This window comes from Gobio gobio, assembly GCF_949357685.1.
Source record: "Gobio gobio genome assembly, chromosome: 12".
Lineage (NCBI taxonomy): Eukaryota > Metazoa > Chordata > Actinopteri > Cypriniformes > Gobionidae > Gobio > Gobio gobio.
The window spans coordinates 24,684,392-24,701,405 of record NC_137105.1 but is presented as its reverse complement, the minus strand read 5'-3'; the positions used below and the strand labels follow the sequence as shown (position 1 = coordinate 24,701,405).

General features: G+C 43.1%; 1 protein-coding gene across 1 annotated transcript in view; it reads right to left on the bottom strand.

Annotated features, from left to right (window-relative positions):
• LOC307135245 (pleckstrin homology domain-containing family G member 3) overlaps positions 1 to 17,014 on the bottom strand; it is a 134,378-nt gene that overhangs the window by 55,423 nt on the left and 61,941 nt on the right. The window contains exon 3 of the mRNA XM_079831516.1: positions 9,568 to 10,025. Coding sequence (XP_079687642.1) covers positions 9,568 to 10,025 — 458 coding nt within the window. The remainder of the gene's footprint in view (positions 1 to 9,567; positions 10,026 to 17,014) is intronic.

Here is a 17,014-nt window from a genome sequence, read left to right as displayed (position 1 = left end):
ACTCTTACAGCTGATGACTTTGCATCATTTTTCACACAAAAAACCTCCTCCATCAGCAGCCAATTCTCCGCACCACAAACCGACACGCACATCTCAACAACCATAACACATACACTCCCCTCTTTTTCTCTGCTCTCTGAAGCTGAAGTCTCCGAACTCATCCTTTTCAACCACCCCACTACCTGTCCGCTTGACCCTATCCCCACTCACCTCCTTCAGGCCATTTCTTCTTCTGTTACTCCTGCACTCACTCACATTGTCAACACCTCTCTTCACACCGGGACCTTACCCACAGCATTTAAGCAGGCTCGGGTAACCCCACTGCTTAAGAAACACTCTCTTAACCCAGCACTTTTAGAAAACTACAGACCGGTATCCCTTCTGCCTTTCATTGCAAAGACACTCGAGCGAGTTGTTTTTAACCAGCTCTCTACGTTTCTTGAACAGAACAACCTCCTGGATATCAACCAATCAGGCTTCAAAAGCGGCCACTCAACTGAGACTGCCCTGCTCTCGGTTACGGAGGCACTGAGGCAGGCAAGAGCGGCTTCCAGATCCACAGTACTTATCTTAATGGATTTGTCTGCTGCTTTTGACACAGTTAACCACCAGATCCTCCTGTCAACTCTCATGAAGATGGGCATCTCAGGAACTGCTCTCCAGTGGCTCAAGTCTTACCTCTCAGGTAGGTCCTTCAGGGTGTCATGGAGAGGTGAAGTGTCTAAGTCACATCATCTAGCCAATGGAGTTCCACAGGGCTCAGTGCTTGGACCACTTCTCTTCTCCATCTACATGTCATCACTGGGATCGGTCATTCAGAAACATGGCTTTTCCTATCACTGCTATGCAGACGACACTCAACTCTACTTCTCATTTCAACCAGATGATCCCACGGTTGGTGTTCGTATTGCTGCCTGCCTAACAGACATTTCTGCCTGGATGAAGGAGCATCACCTGCAACTCAACCTTGCAAAGACTGAACTGCTTGTGGTCTCAGCCAACCCAGCACTTCATCACAATCTCTCCATTCAGCTAGGATCATCAACCATAACTCCGTCCAGGACAGCCAGGAATCTTGGAGTTGTGATCGATGATCAGCTAAAATTCACTGACCACATTACTGCAACAACCCGGTCCTGCAGATTTGCATTATACAACATTAGGAAGATTAGAGCCTTCCTATCTGAGCAGACCACACAACTCTTGGTCCAAGCTCTTGTTCTCTCCAGACTGGACTACTGTAATGCTCTTCTAGCAGGCCTTCCGGCATGCACTATCAAACCCTTGCAACTGATCCAGAATGCAGCGGCGAGAGTGATCTTTAACGAGCCGAAGAGAGCGCACGTCACGCCTCTCTTCATCAGACTCCACTGGCTACCAATAGCCGCTCGCATCAAATTCAAGGCACTGGTACTCGCATTCAAAGCAACCACTGGCTCTGCACCAATTTACCTTAACTCGCTTGTTCAGACATACACACCCTCCAGGAGTTTGCGTTCTACCAGTGAACGACGCCTTGTGGTGCCATACCAGAGAGGCATGAAATCACTGTCACGGACCTTTTCCTGGACTGCCCCCACCTGGTGGAATGACCTGCCTATCTCAATTCGAGCAGCCGAGTCTGTAGCCATTTTCAAAAAACATCTAAAGACGCATCTCTTCCAGCAGCACCTGACCAATCAAGAATAGCACTTAACATTCTATTCATTTTTCTGTCTGTCTAATTTATTTAAAAAAAAAAAAAAAAAAAAAAAAAAAGAAAATCCTGTGTGTTCTGTGTTAGATTAACTGAGACTTGTTACAGCACTTGCATACTGTAGCCTCTGACTGTTGTAGTTGCTTCTATTGCTCTCATTTGTAAGTCGCTTTGGATAAAAGCGTCTGCTAAATGACTAAATGTAAATGTAAATGTAAATGATTGTCTAGATACACAACTTTCTATGTGAACTTTCAGCGCACATGAAACTCTTAAAATAAAAACATGGTGGATCAACGCGATCCCCGGGACTTGTTTCTGCGGAAGAATTAAATAAGCTTTTTCAGAGCATTTTGGTTGATAAATGATTCAGGTGTTTGAAGTGGGTATCCAATATGCAAAACATTCAGACAAAAAGTGCTGCCCCCTGTCCAATAATCCAATTAGCTATGTGCTTTGTTATTTTGATAGGAACAAGGTCCCAGCTTTTCAAATTCTGTCAATTTGATCATGAAATTCAAACAATAAATGTTGTTTTGACGCTCTTTAATGTGGCATGACAGATTGCCGTGACCAGCAACACGGAGTGCATGTGAACTGATCATCTCTTCCTCTTTACTAGTTATCACATGAAATAAACATGAATGAACTTCAGACTGTATGTTGAAAGATGCAACTTACTGAAATGCATCATGCCTAAAGTAATCATGTTCCAACCGTGGAAAGATGTCAATAAAACAGCTTGAACAATGTTGTATAATGCTATTTACCCCAGATATGCCGCTCAGTATCCATAAACTTGCAACTCAAGAGAGTTTGTAGGGGTATTTCTTGTTGCATAAAGGGTACGTTTGCAGATAAACGTAGAAATCATGATTTTTTTTTTTTATCAGAGAATAATTGCAGACAAAAAAATCACATCGTGAAATCCTTACATATGTTTACAGAGTGGCAAATTGCAATTTTGTCATTGTTGGTCTAAGTCTACTAGCCTAGAAATCTAGACGCACCCTAGCGGCAGCAAATCTAATCTGTCGCGAGCGTAGTCTAGTAACTCTCGGTAGTCCTGCGAGCTGGAAAAACCAAACTCTGGTCAGGCCAATCACATCGTGTATACAGTCGGTGAGTATACTAAGTTTATAGTTTAATCCATCAACTAACGTTAGCTCCGCTTCACCTTCTTCTTTGCTCTGGTTGGTTGTGGCTCTCATGGCGCTATCCAATTGCGTGCAGAGGGAATTTGAAAGACAACCGTTTATCCCGCCCCTCGGATTGAGCCCTGTTAATGATGAGTTTCCAGACCCAACATCTTGATGTGGGTCTAGCTTGTCAGGCTATAAGTCTACCTCAGACAAACTAAATTGTAAAATGCATACAATATAGTGACTATAGTACATGATTGGATAATAACTAATCAATGATTTACTTGTCTACAATGTGTTGCTTTAAATTATCTTCATTTGGGGGATCCTCAGTAAATCTTGACATTTGTGATTAACTTTGACTTGTTATGTAATCATGCAGGGCTCGAAATTAACTTTTTTACTTGGTAGCACTGGTGCTCCCAACTTCAAAAAGTTAGGCACCACAACTAAAATGTTTACATATTATTATATAATGTTTATGTGTGTGTGTGTGTGTGTGTGTGTGTGTGTGTGTGTGTGTGTGTGTGTGTGTGTGTGTGTGTGTGTGTGTGTGTGTGTGTGTGTGTGTGTGTGTGTGTGTGTGTGTGTGTGTGTGTGTGTGTGTGTGTGTGTGTGTGTCATGTGCAAGTAAACCGGTCATTCAATTGTCAGAATAAAAAAGTTTGTGTTGTAAGTATAATTGATTCTGATAAATATTCTCACCAGTGTTCTATCAGCTATGTCATATTTAAATCTGCATATTTGTATTATTTACCCCAAGGACATTTTTTTTAACCTTTATAAAGGGCATTTTCCCCCAAATCTTATGAAATGAATACATTTTAAATTCTTACATTTAATCAATAAATTAAATTAGAATAATAAGACACTATAGGGCTTTTGCCAATCAAATTAAATCATTTTCACGGAAAGATTAAAATTGCATTGAATAATGTTATGAGATTGTTTTAAATATATTGTGAATATGCAAATATGAAATGTTGGAAAGAATGATGCTATTAAACAAGAAATTAAAACACCAGTAGGTGGCGGAAGTTGACCATCTTAATGAGTGAGTCATTGAGTCATTGATTCAAACAATTCGTTGAAACAACTGATTCATTCAAGAATGATGCGTTTCTTGACGAATGGTTCATTGAATCTTTGACTGAATCACACTGAATCATTCAGAAGAGTATTGAGACGCGCTGTGATTCTGCTGTGATCTTTGTTTGGAACTATTTTTGCTGCTGAAACAGAACAAATACAGTCAATATTGCATATGCACTGTTTATTGAACTGTTGTATGAAATCAATGTCACATTTTCAGTCGTGATGGTATTCAGGAAAACAACACTCTTGGTGTGATGTTGCTTAATTGTACCATATGTTAAAAATATAAAAACTGAGTTTCTTTGTGTGAGCTGTGCTCATTTGTTGCGTTTTCTTCTCGCGCGAACCTCAACGCCTCAACCGTTAGCGTCAGTACATTATATCACCAGTGAGAGTGCCCCTGATTACCACCTGAGGGCACTCCACCCCAGACTGTCACTCCATCAAGGACTAAATCTCCCATAATCCTTTGCCCCGGACTCATCAGCACTCATTGATTTTATCCACCTGCACCCCATTACCTTGTTAGCTCACACTCTAGCTGTGTCCCAATTCAAGGGCTGCGTCCTTTGAAGGCCGTGTCCTTTGAAGTGCGCGGCCGACGCAGCCTTCAAAGGACGCACCGAGACTCGTTTACAGTGGAAGGTATAGCGGATTGCGTCACCGCAGCGCGACGAAGGCCGTCCCAATTCGTAGGTCCTTCGAAGGCTCCTTCAAAATATGGCCTGCAAATGCGTCCTTCTTTTCCCATGAAATGAAGGATAGTTGGATGGATGCTTCGCAGCCTTGCCTAACCCAGAATTCATTGCGCGCCGCGACGTCAGATTTTTTAAGAGAAATTGCCAGATTACACTTTTAAATGCAAGTATTGGGTTTCAATTTACTCCAGTAATCTAATGTATCTACTGATAAAAATAAAACGTTGACTAATATGTTACCAACATATGATTTTATATAGTTTATACTCTTTATTATGCACATAAATGGGCCGAGGTAAACATCTTTAGCTGTTTTGTTTTTAGGCAGTTGAATATAACTTTAAAGTCCAGTATAAATGTTCATTTCAGTTCTCTTCAATGGCAGCTGTCAACAGTTGCTAAATATTACAAATAATGTAACGAAATACATTTACTCTGTATTTGAGTATAATTGTGAAGTACCTCAGATTTTTATTCAACTTCATCTCAGAGGCAAATATTGTGGTTTTATGAAAAACTGACTTTTAACACATGGATATTACATTTTGATATAAGTTATCGTTTAAAAAAGAATCTAAAAATAAAATACACTAGAAATATGTCTTATAGATCAGGGATAGGCACCGTTGGTCTTGGAGGGCCGCTGTCCTGCAGAGTTCAGCTCATAGAACAGTTATGCATGTTAAAATATTTTGTTGTTTGCTTTGAGGATGTGAGTTAATTTAATTTATTCTTCCCTCTTTCTGAAAACATCTTAGCGACATGGCAGCCGTCGAATAAGTCAGCACTGCAAACCTGTTGGTAGACAGTGGAAAATGCACTGATCCAGATGATGTCCCGCTGACAGAGGCTTCACCAGGGTCAATAAAGCCCAGCTCAATAAAAGACTACAGAAAAACATTTTCTTCCATCTGTTATGTACAGTTAATTTTAAAATGTATTTAGTTTTTCTAATCTTAAACATAACTTATGTAAATAGTTGTAAAAAGTACTGTAAATAAAAATGTATAGAACAATTTATTTTTTCATTTACAAATTAATTGACATGACAAAAATAAATGTACAGAATTATTTATTTTATTAACAAATTATAACTTGCATAACAAAAATAATGTGTAGAACGGTAATATTTCATTTACACATTTTAATTTACAAAACCAAAATTTTAGTTCTCAACAATCTCTCAAGAAGAGAAAACAATCAGTCCATTCTCTCCCTGCTGTCCTCTGTCTCTCGCTGAAACTTCCTGTCCTCCTTCAGTCTCTCCATCAGCTCATCCTCTCGTCTCGTCTCCTCTTGGCTGGAGTTGCTCCTCATCTTGGTCATCCACTGCTGAACTTGGCCCTGGTGTGTCCTCAGGGATGGAGGCAATGAGGACAGTGGGGTTGTCCCAACACCTCAATCATGAAGACAAACCATGGCCAAGTTCCCCACTCCCTCACCTGTCCCAGGACACTTTCAATCCTAAGGCAGAGAAAACAAACATGTCTGTCAACAACAAACACAACAGCACAATACATTTCAGAAAAGATGTGTCTATTAACTTGCATACTTTTTATTTATTTTTTAAGTTGTAATAAGTTTACTTTTTTTACCTGCAAGGCAGGGGTGCAATCTTAAGAAAAATTAAAAATATGATGCATCAGTAGCCTACAAACATACAAAATACTCCAGAAATCATATTTATAGATACTCAAATTCTATATTCTCGATTTTTCCGGCCTGGTAAATAAATACTAATTTGCTGCCTCATTTTAATAAAGCTGCTAAAAGTAACTTGATCCATAACAAAACGAAATATTACATCAGATCACCTAACGAATAAAGCTGTGCCGTGGTAACACAGAAATAAAGACCACCGGCTTTTAAAACGTTTCGTTGGTTATTTTAGTAAATTAAAACACAACAGGCTACTTACATGTATAAGTGTTCCTCGGCCGCGGGATGGGCAGAGGAATACACTGCGAAGGATCCACTTGTTCTGGTTGGTTCTATCCTTCGCGGCCGGGGAGAAAGACGGTGGGTAGGGTTGCCAGGTCTCTGCAACAAAAGTAGTCCAAAACTCCCAATGCGATTTTCTCCATCGAGCGGCCGAATTCTCCACTGCAGTTGTACGTTTGGGGGTGTTGGAGCGGCGAAATCGTACTTATGGGGTAGAAACAAACCCGCGGAAATAATTTTTCACCCGCGGCAACAACTTAAAAGTGGTCTAATTCGGCTGAAAAAACGGGGACTTGGCAACAGGGACGGCAGGCTGCATTTGAAGGCTCCTTCGAATTGAGACAGCCTTCGTCGCGCTGCGGTGACGCAATCGGCCTTCAAATGCGGCCTTTGAAGGATGCAGCCCCCGAATTGGGACACAGCTTATATAACCCTGGTCATGTCTATCATTCATTGCGAAGTCTTGTTTGTGTAACACTGCATTTCTGAGCGTTTTCCCTGGTTTCATGTCTCTTGGTTTTGGATTGCTTGCCCGTTCCGTGGATTACCCTTTTGCCTGTCTCTCCGGTCTTGTATGCCTGTTTGGACTGCTTGCCTGTGTATGACCTGTTGCCTGTTTTTGACTACGATTGTGGATTACCCTTTCAATAAAGCTGCGTTTGGATTCTCAACCTTTGTCTCTCGGAACAGTTACGTTACACATTCTCGCGTTTTAGTGATTCCCTAGTTATTTTTTGATGTTGACGTTTTAATTAGGCTACTTGTCGGGCGGGCAAGTAAAATTTCCTGTCACTTGCCCCTTCAAAAAGTCTGTCTCTCTTCAGCTCTTTACATTTTGCACGCTAGTCAGCTCCCTGTCACGTGACAACGGAGCGCAGTGAACGTTAGTGATTGACGGTGAACCGGCCACTGTATCAGCTCTCAGCAGGCTCATACTGTGCAGTAATTAGCAAACGTTTTGTAGAGAAATGAAAACCGATTGCACCTCAACAATTATTTGCACTTGCACAAATGCTCCCAAATATATTTTGAGGTCGCACAAATTAAATTTCGGGCGCAAATGCGACCAAAATAGTCGGAATTTCGAGCCTTGTCATGTAATATAGATATTATGGATTAATTACATTCTTGCACATTTTATATACGATTGACAATTGAATATAAGAAGGTGTTTGTAAATGTTTGGAAAGTTTTAAAGGGGTCCTTGATAGTGTGTAATGTTGCTGCTCAAACAGCAACAACATCTGCAAAGTTACGACGCTCAAAGTTCAATGTAAAGGGAGACATCACAAACCCTAAAATTTACATAAACCCTGCCCCGGGAACACACAGCAAAGGGGTAAGCAATCCAAATCTTCCATGCATGTTGGGCTGCTTTAGAGAAGAGGAAGAGTTGTTGCAATAGAACACATTTGGGAGTCTGCTCAAGCTGTCGCATCCGTCTTTTCACATTTATTGCAATACAGTACGTAACACAAATGCAATAGCAATAGCATGTCATAAAAGCAAGATGACTACATAAGTTATAAACGTAATTAAACTAAACTATATCTGTTCTATCCTAATGTAGCACATATTCTCTGGCTCTGAAAGCATCTTACAACAGTTCCCACACAAGCGATTTATAGATTATCATGACAGAATATGCTGATCAATGACTTGAAGATAGTAAACTCCACATCAGCTACATAAATTAATCAACTAACCATTCAGAAACTTCATGTTGCATTCTACATGTTGTCAATGAGTCTCTTCATCATTGTCAGACTCCGGTTTAAACATAAAAGGCTGAAAAGATTCAGATTTTTTCAGTGAATGTCTGTGTGAGGTAATCAGAGCTGCTAACACGAGATCTTGAAGCTCCTCCCTCTTCTAGAAAGGGGCCGAACAGTAGCTCATTTGGATTTAAAGGGACACACGAAAATCGCGCATTTTTGCTCACCCTCATAACATGCTATAAAAAAATTATCTGTGGGGTATTTTGAGCTAAAACTTCACTACACACTTTGGGGACATCACAGACTTATTTTAGGGGAGAGCGGGGCACAACCTAACGCCGGGTTAGTTGTAACACATGGTTTAACACTTTCCACACATGCCAGGATGACGAAACTTAGTGTATTTACTAGTTCCCACATCAACATTATTTAAGAAAAAATTGCGTCAAAAAATTTAAAATCAAAGATTTTAAAAAAATCTTTGGAAGATATCACTGAACATTTATTCAAACATAGCAAAAGTAAATTTCATACTTAAGTTAATTTTTCATCTCAGTTTTTTGTGTTTATTTAAAATAATACATATCTGATATTATTTTAATCTTATATATGTTATTTAACAGTTGATATAGTTCTTTAATGCTGATCTAACCAGCAGAAGACAAGCCGGGTTTAAATACCAGTTGTGCAGGTGGGGCATGTTGTAACACCGCGTTACAATGAGCCCCTTATTAGAACTAAGCTATTCTATTCTATACTTTTAAAAATTCTATTGAGAAACCATGAGAAAAAGGGGAATAAAGTCAACGTTCAGAAATGCTTAATTTTTATAATTTTTTTAACTATGCTGTATAGTTTTGGGGTGTGTTTGTAGTCTCAACTCAAAAATTTGTTTATTTTTAATGATTAAAACATGCCATTATTTTATTTTAAAAAAAGTTAATAATTGTATTTTATTGAAAAAATATTTTAGTTTGTCTCAGATTTTTTTTGATTATATCAGATAACATTTTAAGCTGTCATTTGGTCATGTTACAATGGACCCCTAACATGTTACATTTCACTTCCATTCTTTCGGGGTAAATCAAGAAAAAAAGTGTACTCTGTATTAATGAAACAAAACCACATAATTGTACTAGACATGTGTGCAATTAATGTGGGTAAAATAAATACTCTGAACTACAAGTGGATTTACACAAACTGAGAAAGTCAAAAAGCGTTAGTTTGTGCCCCGCTCTCCCCTACATCTTGTAAAAAGGGGCATAACTTCTACTGACCTCTACGATACTCCGCAGATCTCTCACATACATCCGCTCCGTCTCAATAATCTCCATGACCACACGGTCCAAGTAGGTGAGCTCGGGGTTGGGTGCCATGGTGTTGGCAGCAAATGGAGAGAAACTGTTGGAAACGGAGGAGCTGTTGTTGTTGTTAACAGTGTTGCTGCTATTCTGCTGGAAAAAGTGACTGGATGCTTGGGCGAGATTAGTGCCCTGAGTCTCATTTGAATCAGCAGCAGGCGTTAACTCCAGATCCACATTGTCTTCAATGGCCACACCAGCGGATGGGATACCTGACAAGAGAACGCCTTCCCGAGAGGAACCAGACCCGGATGAGATGGTGGAGACCCCGCTTACGGGCCTCTGGACATCCGTGAAGTCAGAACAATCGGACAGCGTAGCAGTGGAGGCCAGGTCATTACTGCCAACAGAGGCGGTGGACAACCGAGGTGATTCTAAAGAAGAAACGGCAAAAAATAGACAGAGTGATTTATCTGCACATCAAAAACAATCGCAATGCATTTCTCACACATTTACATTTAATCGTTTAGCAGACGCAGTATATATTTACAGTATATACTGTATTTTGTGCGAGAATGTAAGAGTAGTTGATATGTTCCTCTTTTAGTTTAATTGCTGGTTTAGGCAAAAAAAAGAACCAGCAGGATAGTATTTATGTTTACATTAATGTACTGTATTTTACATTTATTAAAATTCAAGTATAAATCTTAATAAGCTGGTGTAAGCAATTAGGACTTGAATAAGAAAACTCCTCCGTCCTCACTGATACAGACAAGGTGCGGTTCCTCAACGCCCCTGTCTGTCAGGCCGGCCTCTTCGGCGACGCCATCGAGAGCTCGCCCAGCAGTTCTCGGTGGCCCAGAAGCAGACAGAGGCGATTAAGAACATCCTGCCCCAACGACCCAATCCACCCAATTGCCGACCGCAGCGCCTCCACCATCTGGTCACCGAGGGCGTCCCCCTGCGTCTGCCTCCGCCCCTGCGAAACCCAAGCAGCAGCCTCCATCTGGGAAGCAGGGTGCCAGACGTAAGGGAGGCGCCCAACCCGCTCAGGGCCCCGCTAAGTCCACAGGCAAGCGGAAGGGCAAACGGCCCTGAAACGGGAAGCCCAGGGAGATCAGGAGCTGCTCTGAGGGAGATGGTGTCCGCATCCCTCCCCCACCCCCCGGAGGATGACCGGGGGGCCCCGACTGGTTACAACATTCTGCTGCTGGCTCTCCGGAGTCCAGCGGTACCCACATTTTCAATAAAAGAGCAGTTTCCTATTTCCCTGGGCCCCAAGAGGGCCAGGTTAGCGGTGCGCAACGCCTCCGGGCCTTGTCACTCCTTTCCTACCCTCCCCTCACCAGGGGCAGCAGTGTGTGGCTCAAGAACACCCCCGGGCCTTCTCACCCACACTCTGCCCCACCCTAGAATACTCAGACAACACTCCGGGCCGCCTCCGGGCCTCCCGAGTCGGTCTGTCTATTCCGCCCCACCCCGGGTGCGTCTGTGGTGCCGTTGGTCCCACTTGTTCGGTCTTTGGGGCTTTGGCTACAGCTCCCCAGACCATCTCGCAGGCTCATCCGTACCATCAGACTTGGCTACACAATTCAGTTCGCGTACCGGCCTCCCAAGTACAAGGGCATCCTCTTCACCTCCGTGCGAAGCAGCGATGCTCAGGTCTTGTGGTCAGAGATTGATGTCCTACTGGCGAAGGACGCGATCAAGCCTGTTCCTCCGGCCGATATGAAGGCAGGGTTCTACAGCCCCTACTTCATTGAACCCAAGAAAGGTGGTGGGTTACGGCCAATCTTGGACCTGCGTTTCCTGAATCGGGCCCTGCACAAGCTCCTGTTCAAGATGCTAACGCAGAAATGCATTTTCGAATGCATCTGTCCCCAAGATTGGTTTGCAGAGATCGACCTGAAGGACGCATACTTCTCTATTCTCTATTCTTCCTCGGCACAGACCGTTCCTATGCTTTGCGTTCGAGGGGGAAGGCATATCAGTACAAAGTCATTACAAAGGCTGTCCCTGTTGCCTCGCGTCTTCACGAAAGTTGCGGAGCCATTGTTCTGCTCAGAGAACGCGGTGTTCGCATCCTCAACAAATATCTCGACGACTGGCTCATACTGGCTCAGTCTCGGGAGCAATTGTGCGAACACAGGGACATGGTGCTCAGTCACCTCAGCCTGTTGGGTCTTCGGGTCAACCGAGAGAAGAGCAAACTCTGTTCCACGCAGAGGATCTCTTATCTCGGCATGGAGTTGGATTCGGTCAACCAGACTGTGCGCCTCACAGAGGAGCGAGTCCGGTCGGTGTTGAACTGCTTGAATTCATTCAATGGCAGGACAGCGGTCCCACTGAAACTTTTTCAGAGGCTCCTGGGGCATATGGCATCTACAGCCACGGTAACGCCGCTCGGATTGCTTTATATGAGACCGCTTCAGCACTGGCTTCATGGCCGAGTCCCGAGGTGGGCGTGGCAGAGCAGCAAGTACTGGGTCCCAGTAACTCCTTACAGCCGCCAAACTTTCAGCCCATGGTCGGACCCTTCGTTTCTACGGGCCGGAGTGCCCTTAGAGCAGGTGTAACTCTCCTCACGACAGCCCCACCCTGGCCGAATCCCCTGAGGAAGGACGGGGCGCTCTATGGCATCCGCGTCCAGACCTCTGGGATGCAGAGGTTCTAGGTGGTCTACCACAAGCAGTGGCTGTCTCCCTCCACCCTCAAAGTGTACGTCGCAGCAATAGCGGCGTGTCACGACGCAGTTGAAGGTAAGTCCTTAGGGAAGCACGACCTAATCGTCAGGTTCCTCAGAGGTGCGAGGAGGTTAAATCCTCCTCGTCCAAACTCGTTACCCTCTTGGGACTTCTGCATACCCTCTGCATGCACTTTTCGGTCAACGAATCGTGCCTAGAATTTGGGCCGGCCAACTCTCACGTTGTCCTGATACTCCGGCCTGGACACGTGCCCAAGGTTCCTACCACTCCCTTCCGGGACCAGGTGATGAACCTGCAAGCGCTGCCTTTGGAGGAGGCAGACCCAGCCCAAGCTTTGTTATGTCCCGTCCGCACTCTTCGCGTTTACATAGACCGGACTCAAAGCTTTAGGACCTCAGAGCAACTCTTCATCTGTTACGGAGGCCAGCAGAAGGGAAAGGCCGTCTCCAAGCAGAGGTTAGCCCACTGGATAGTGGATGCTATCGTCTTGGCTTACCAGTCCCAAGACGTGCCTTGTCAGTTTGGGTTGTGAGCACACTCAACAAGGAGTGTGGCTTCCTCCTGGGCGCTGGCTCAAGGCGCCTCGCTGACAGATATATGTATAGAGATGCGGGCTGGGCGACACCTAACATGTTCGCTAGATTCTATAGCCTCCGTGTAGAGCTGGTATCTTCCTGCATTCTCGCCCCCAGTGGCCAGTAGCGCTAAGTGCCCGTTCTAAGTGTCGGCTTGCAACGCCACTCCCGCCCTCTGTACATGCGTCTATTGTCTCCAGTTGTGTTCCCCAGAAATGGCTAACCCTGTCAAGCTCCTCCGTCACCCCTTCGGTGCCAGACGTTGCAGCCGTCTGACGCCAGGCCTGCACCCTTATGCTTGTGGAACGGGTGTGTAGGCTGGGTTCTACATGTAGCGGTTCCCTCACGGCAACGCCATATGTGTATCCTCCACGCTACCCTACTCGGTTAGCCCCGTGTCTTTCCCATGACAGAGCCCGCTCTGTCGTCTCTGGCGGTGTTCTTTCCCCCCTGGAACCAGGTTGGAACCACCCCAGAAACTGCCATATATTGTACTACCCTGCCAGGTTAGTCCTTATGTGTATTCCGCCACCGCTCCTTCCAGTGAAGGACGTGGCTCCGCAGCGTACCATCTCCCGAGACGGGCACGCTTTCCCAGCGTTATTCAAGTCACACTGAGTGGGTCTTGCAGAAACAGCAGTGACTGACCTCCCTGCTTGGAGCCCTGACTTCCGGTGCGCTCAAGCAGGACGCTGGAAGGGCCAGCATCCTGGCGTGTTGGTAGGATCCCCAATTCATCGGTCAGTTCTGACGTACGTCGAACATGACCGACTGAAAGGGAACGTCTCGGTTATGTATGTAACCCTCGTTCCCTGAAGGAGGGAACGGAGACGTACGTCCCGTCGCCAGGTGCTATGCTTCCGCTAGAGGGCCGGACACTAGTTCGGCTCCTCAGCAGAAAACAATGATTCGGCATTCCACTTCCTTATTTATACCCGCGCCACATTAACATAGAAATTCCACGAGAATGCGTGAATCGCATGTCAATCTTCATTGGCTCGTTTTTAAACACTCTAAGTAGATTTGTCTCTGAAATCAGATCCCCAATTCGTCGGTCAGTTCCGCCGTACGTCTCCGTTCCCTCCTTCAGGGAACGAGGGTTACATATGTAACTGAGACGTTTTCTGCACACCCATCTTATTAAAGCTGTAGAAGACTTGTGTATCATTTAGCTATTATGTAATATTTTACACAAAATACACAACAGATAGCTCAAAAGCTAGTTTATTAAGCAAGACAACAAAAAATGTACTTAGTGATTAAACTAAATGGCACAACAGGGATTATCAATACTAGGATTTCAAAGAGATGACATTACAGATATACATACTGCCATGACTGGAAAATTTAACAGGCAGTGGGTTACCTGAAAGATCAATTAAATAAGGAGTATTAAGAAAGTCCTGTTTATTGAAGTTGGTATCTGGTTAAATATGAAATTACTCATACTTTCCCAAACTGAGCACATAATAAGTCTGTTAGCAAGAAAGAGGCACATTTGTGATCAGAAATTCACAATAGACATTCATCCAAAACTACTTTTCAGGTTGATATGACAGGAATGCATGCATGCCTTTGGAAAATCATATTTTGTCAAAAGATTAGAAACAAGAAGAGTTCTTGGTATATGATAAAGTAATAATGCAAAGCACATTAACATAGACTTTCACCAGCTAGGGAATGATCTCACAACTAGCAGAACTGATCAGAACTGAACCTAACAAAAGGACAATATTGCAAAAAGAAACCAATCTGTGAAGATCTACCAGCGGAAGGCCACCTTTATGTATAATAATAACAAAATAATTTTAGCTAATGGTGTATTTACCTTAATATAACCTTGATTTATTATAAAGAACATTTTCAATATGTACCTCCTTTGTCCTTAGGAAATGTGACGAAGAGTTTCTCATTAAATTACAGCCTTCACAGATATGTTCTTAAAAGCACTTTCTTAAGGTCCAAATTAGGATTCATTAAAACTGTCAAAAGACAGACAAACAATAAACCCGTACTTCCTCAGAGTCGGTGTCTCCCAGCCTAGAAAAGTGAACTCCAGGTCAACAGCAGGACAGAGGGAGGAAACTAATTTTTCGCCCTTCATTTCCATACAAGCATTTTGAAAGTAAACACTTTCCAACAGCACTGGCGTCTCCTGCCAGCCCATCCCATTTACTTGCGCTGGACTTTCACCTCTATATCTCTAAACCATTGGAGGGTGGTCAATGATATTGTGTGAGAGTGTGAGAGTGTGTGTGTGTGTGTGTGTGTGTGTGTGTGTGTGTGTGTGTGTGTGTGTGTGTGTGTGTGTGTGTGTGTGTGTGTGTGTGTGTGTGTGTGTGTGTGTGTGTGTGTGTGTGTGTGTGTGTGTGTGTGTGTGTGTGTGTGTGTGTGTGTGTGTGTGTGTGTGTGTGTGTGTGTGTGTGTGTGTGTGTGTGTGTGTTTGTGTGTGTGTGAGTAAAAAAAGAATTACCTATGGAAATGGTTAAGCATTTATAAATAAACAATGCCACACAGTCACAAAACTTTAATAAAACTTTCAAATATTATGGCTTAATTTTTAAACATTTCTTGAGCCAAATGCTTTGTGTGAATAAATGTCCTACAGTTTGAAACTAACTCCTATTTTGTAAAAAGTCTTAACTAGATGTTTAGTTTTTCTTTTATGAAGTATGATAATTTGTCTAGATGCCAAACTTACAGATCTGCTACCTAGCCACTATTTTAAGGCTCACAAAAAACAATTCCAAGATGATGGTCATTTTGAGATAAATACTATATAAAAAATAAATTCATATATTACAGAAAAATATTGATAAGAAATAATTAAATCAAGTATTGATAAGAAATTATTTAATCTTATTTGATATTTTTTTATCTTATATAATTTACACTACACATGTTATGCTTAGAGTCTCATGGCACTGGAACACCAATAGAATCAATTGCTAGTCAAATCTTCTGTTAAGGGGCACATATGTGTGGCACACAGAGTTGCTGTCTATGCCGGAAAGCAGCTCACTGGGATCTGGAACAGACTTTATCTCTGCCAGAAATACTTAAAAGAGCTTGGGTCAAATCACTGCGACATTTGAAACATTTGGAGTAAGACCATATAATTGAGAAATGATTTAATAGTCCCACTTGATAGCTTAACGCATTTTTACAGTGTAGGAACCACATCTGTTTGAGGTTCACACGCAGGCTTTTCATATAAACCAGTTGCTTGCCACCATATTGGTTTGGGTTTCAGAATGACTGGTCTCGGGTTACGACATCCCTGGCTGATGATGCAGGTCCAAGGACTTTTAAGTTTGAAGCTAGAAGTTTTGAGTTAGACAACTCTACCCATACTTCAAAGTTTTGAGATGGTGGTCCAGTGGGTTAAACCATGGAACTGATACGCAGAAGGTTGCTGGTTCGATCCCAGCAGTCACCACCAGTGTGTCCACTTTACTCCATGTTGCTCCAGGGGGATTGTCCCTGTACAAAGGGCACTGTAAGTCGCTTTGGATAAAAGCGTCTGCCAAATGCATAAATGTAAATGTAAATGTAAGAAAGAATGATAAGATGACTGACAACATCATGACTGATCTTGCCAGCTCAACCATGCGAATACAGAGCTCCTTGTAATCCCTGCAGGCCCGACAGTTGACAACTTGGTTTTACAACACTAACACCATGTAATGTCATGTAGATTTGCGCTGTATAACATCAGAAAAATCAGACCATTCTTATCAGAGTATGCTCCTCGTCCAAGCTTGTCATTTTAAAGGTCCCATGGCATGAAATTTTCATTTTATGAGGTATTTCAACATTAATATGAGTTCCCCTAGCCTGAATATTGTCCCCAAGTGGATAGAAATGTTGATCGGTGTAAACCCGAGTTCTGGCTGTCTTTCTCTGCCTTTGAGAAAATGACAGGCCAGATGAGCCAATCCTGAAGTCTCCTGGTTTGACTTCCAAGCAGGAACGGTTTCCTCCCTTTCCTCCGCCCAGAGAATCTGGCACGCCCATGCAAGCGCTCGAGAGATCATTACTTGTGAACGAGTGAATGCTGGCTGTTTCTCAGTGTTTGGATGTACAAATGAAAACAGAAGTCTTTTTTCAGTTCCTTCTGATCTGTGATCAGTGATTTCTTAT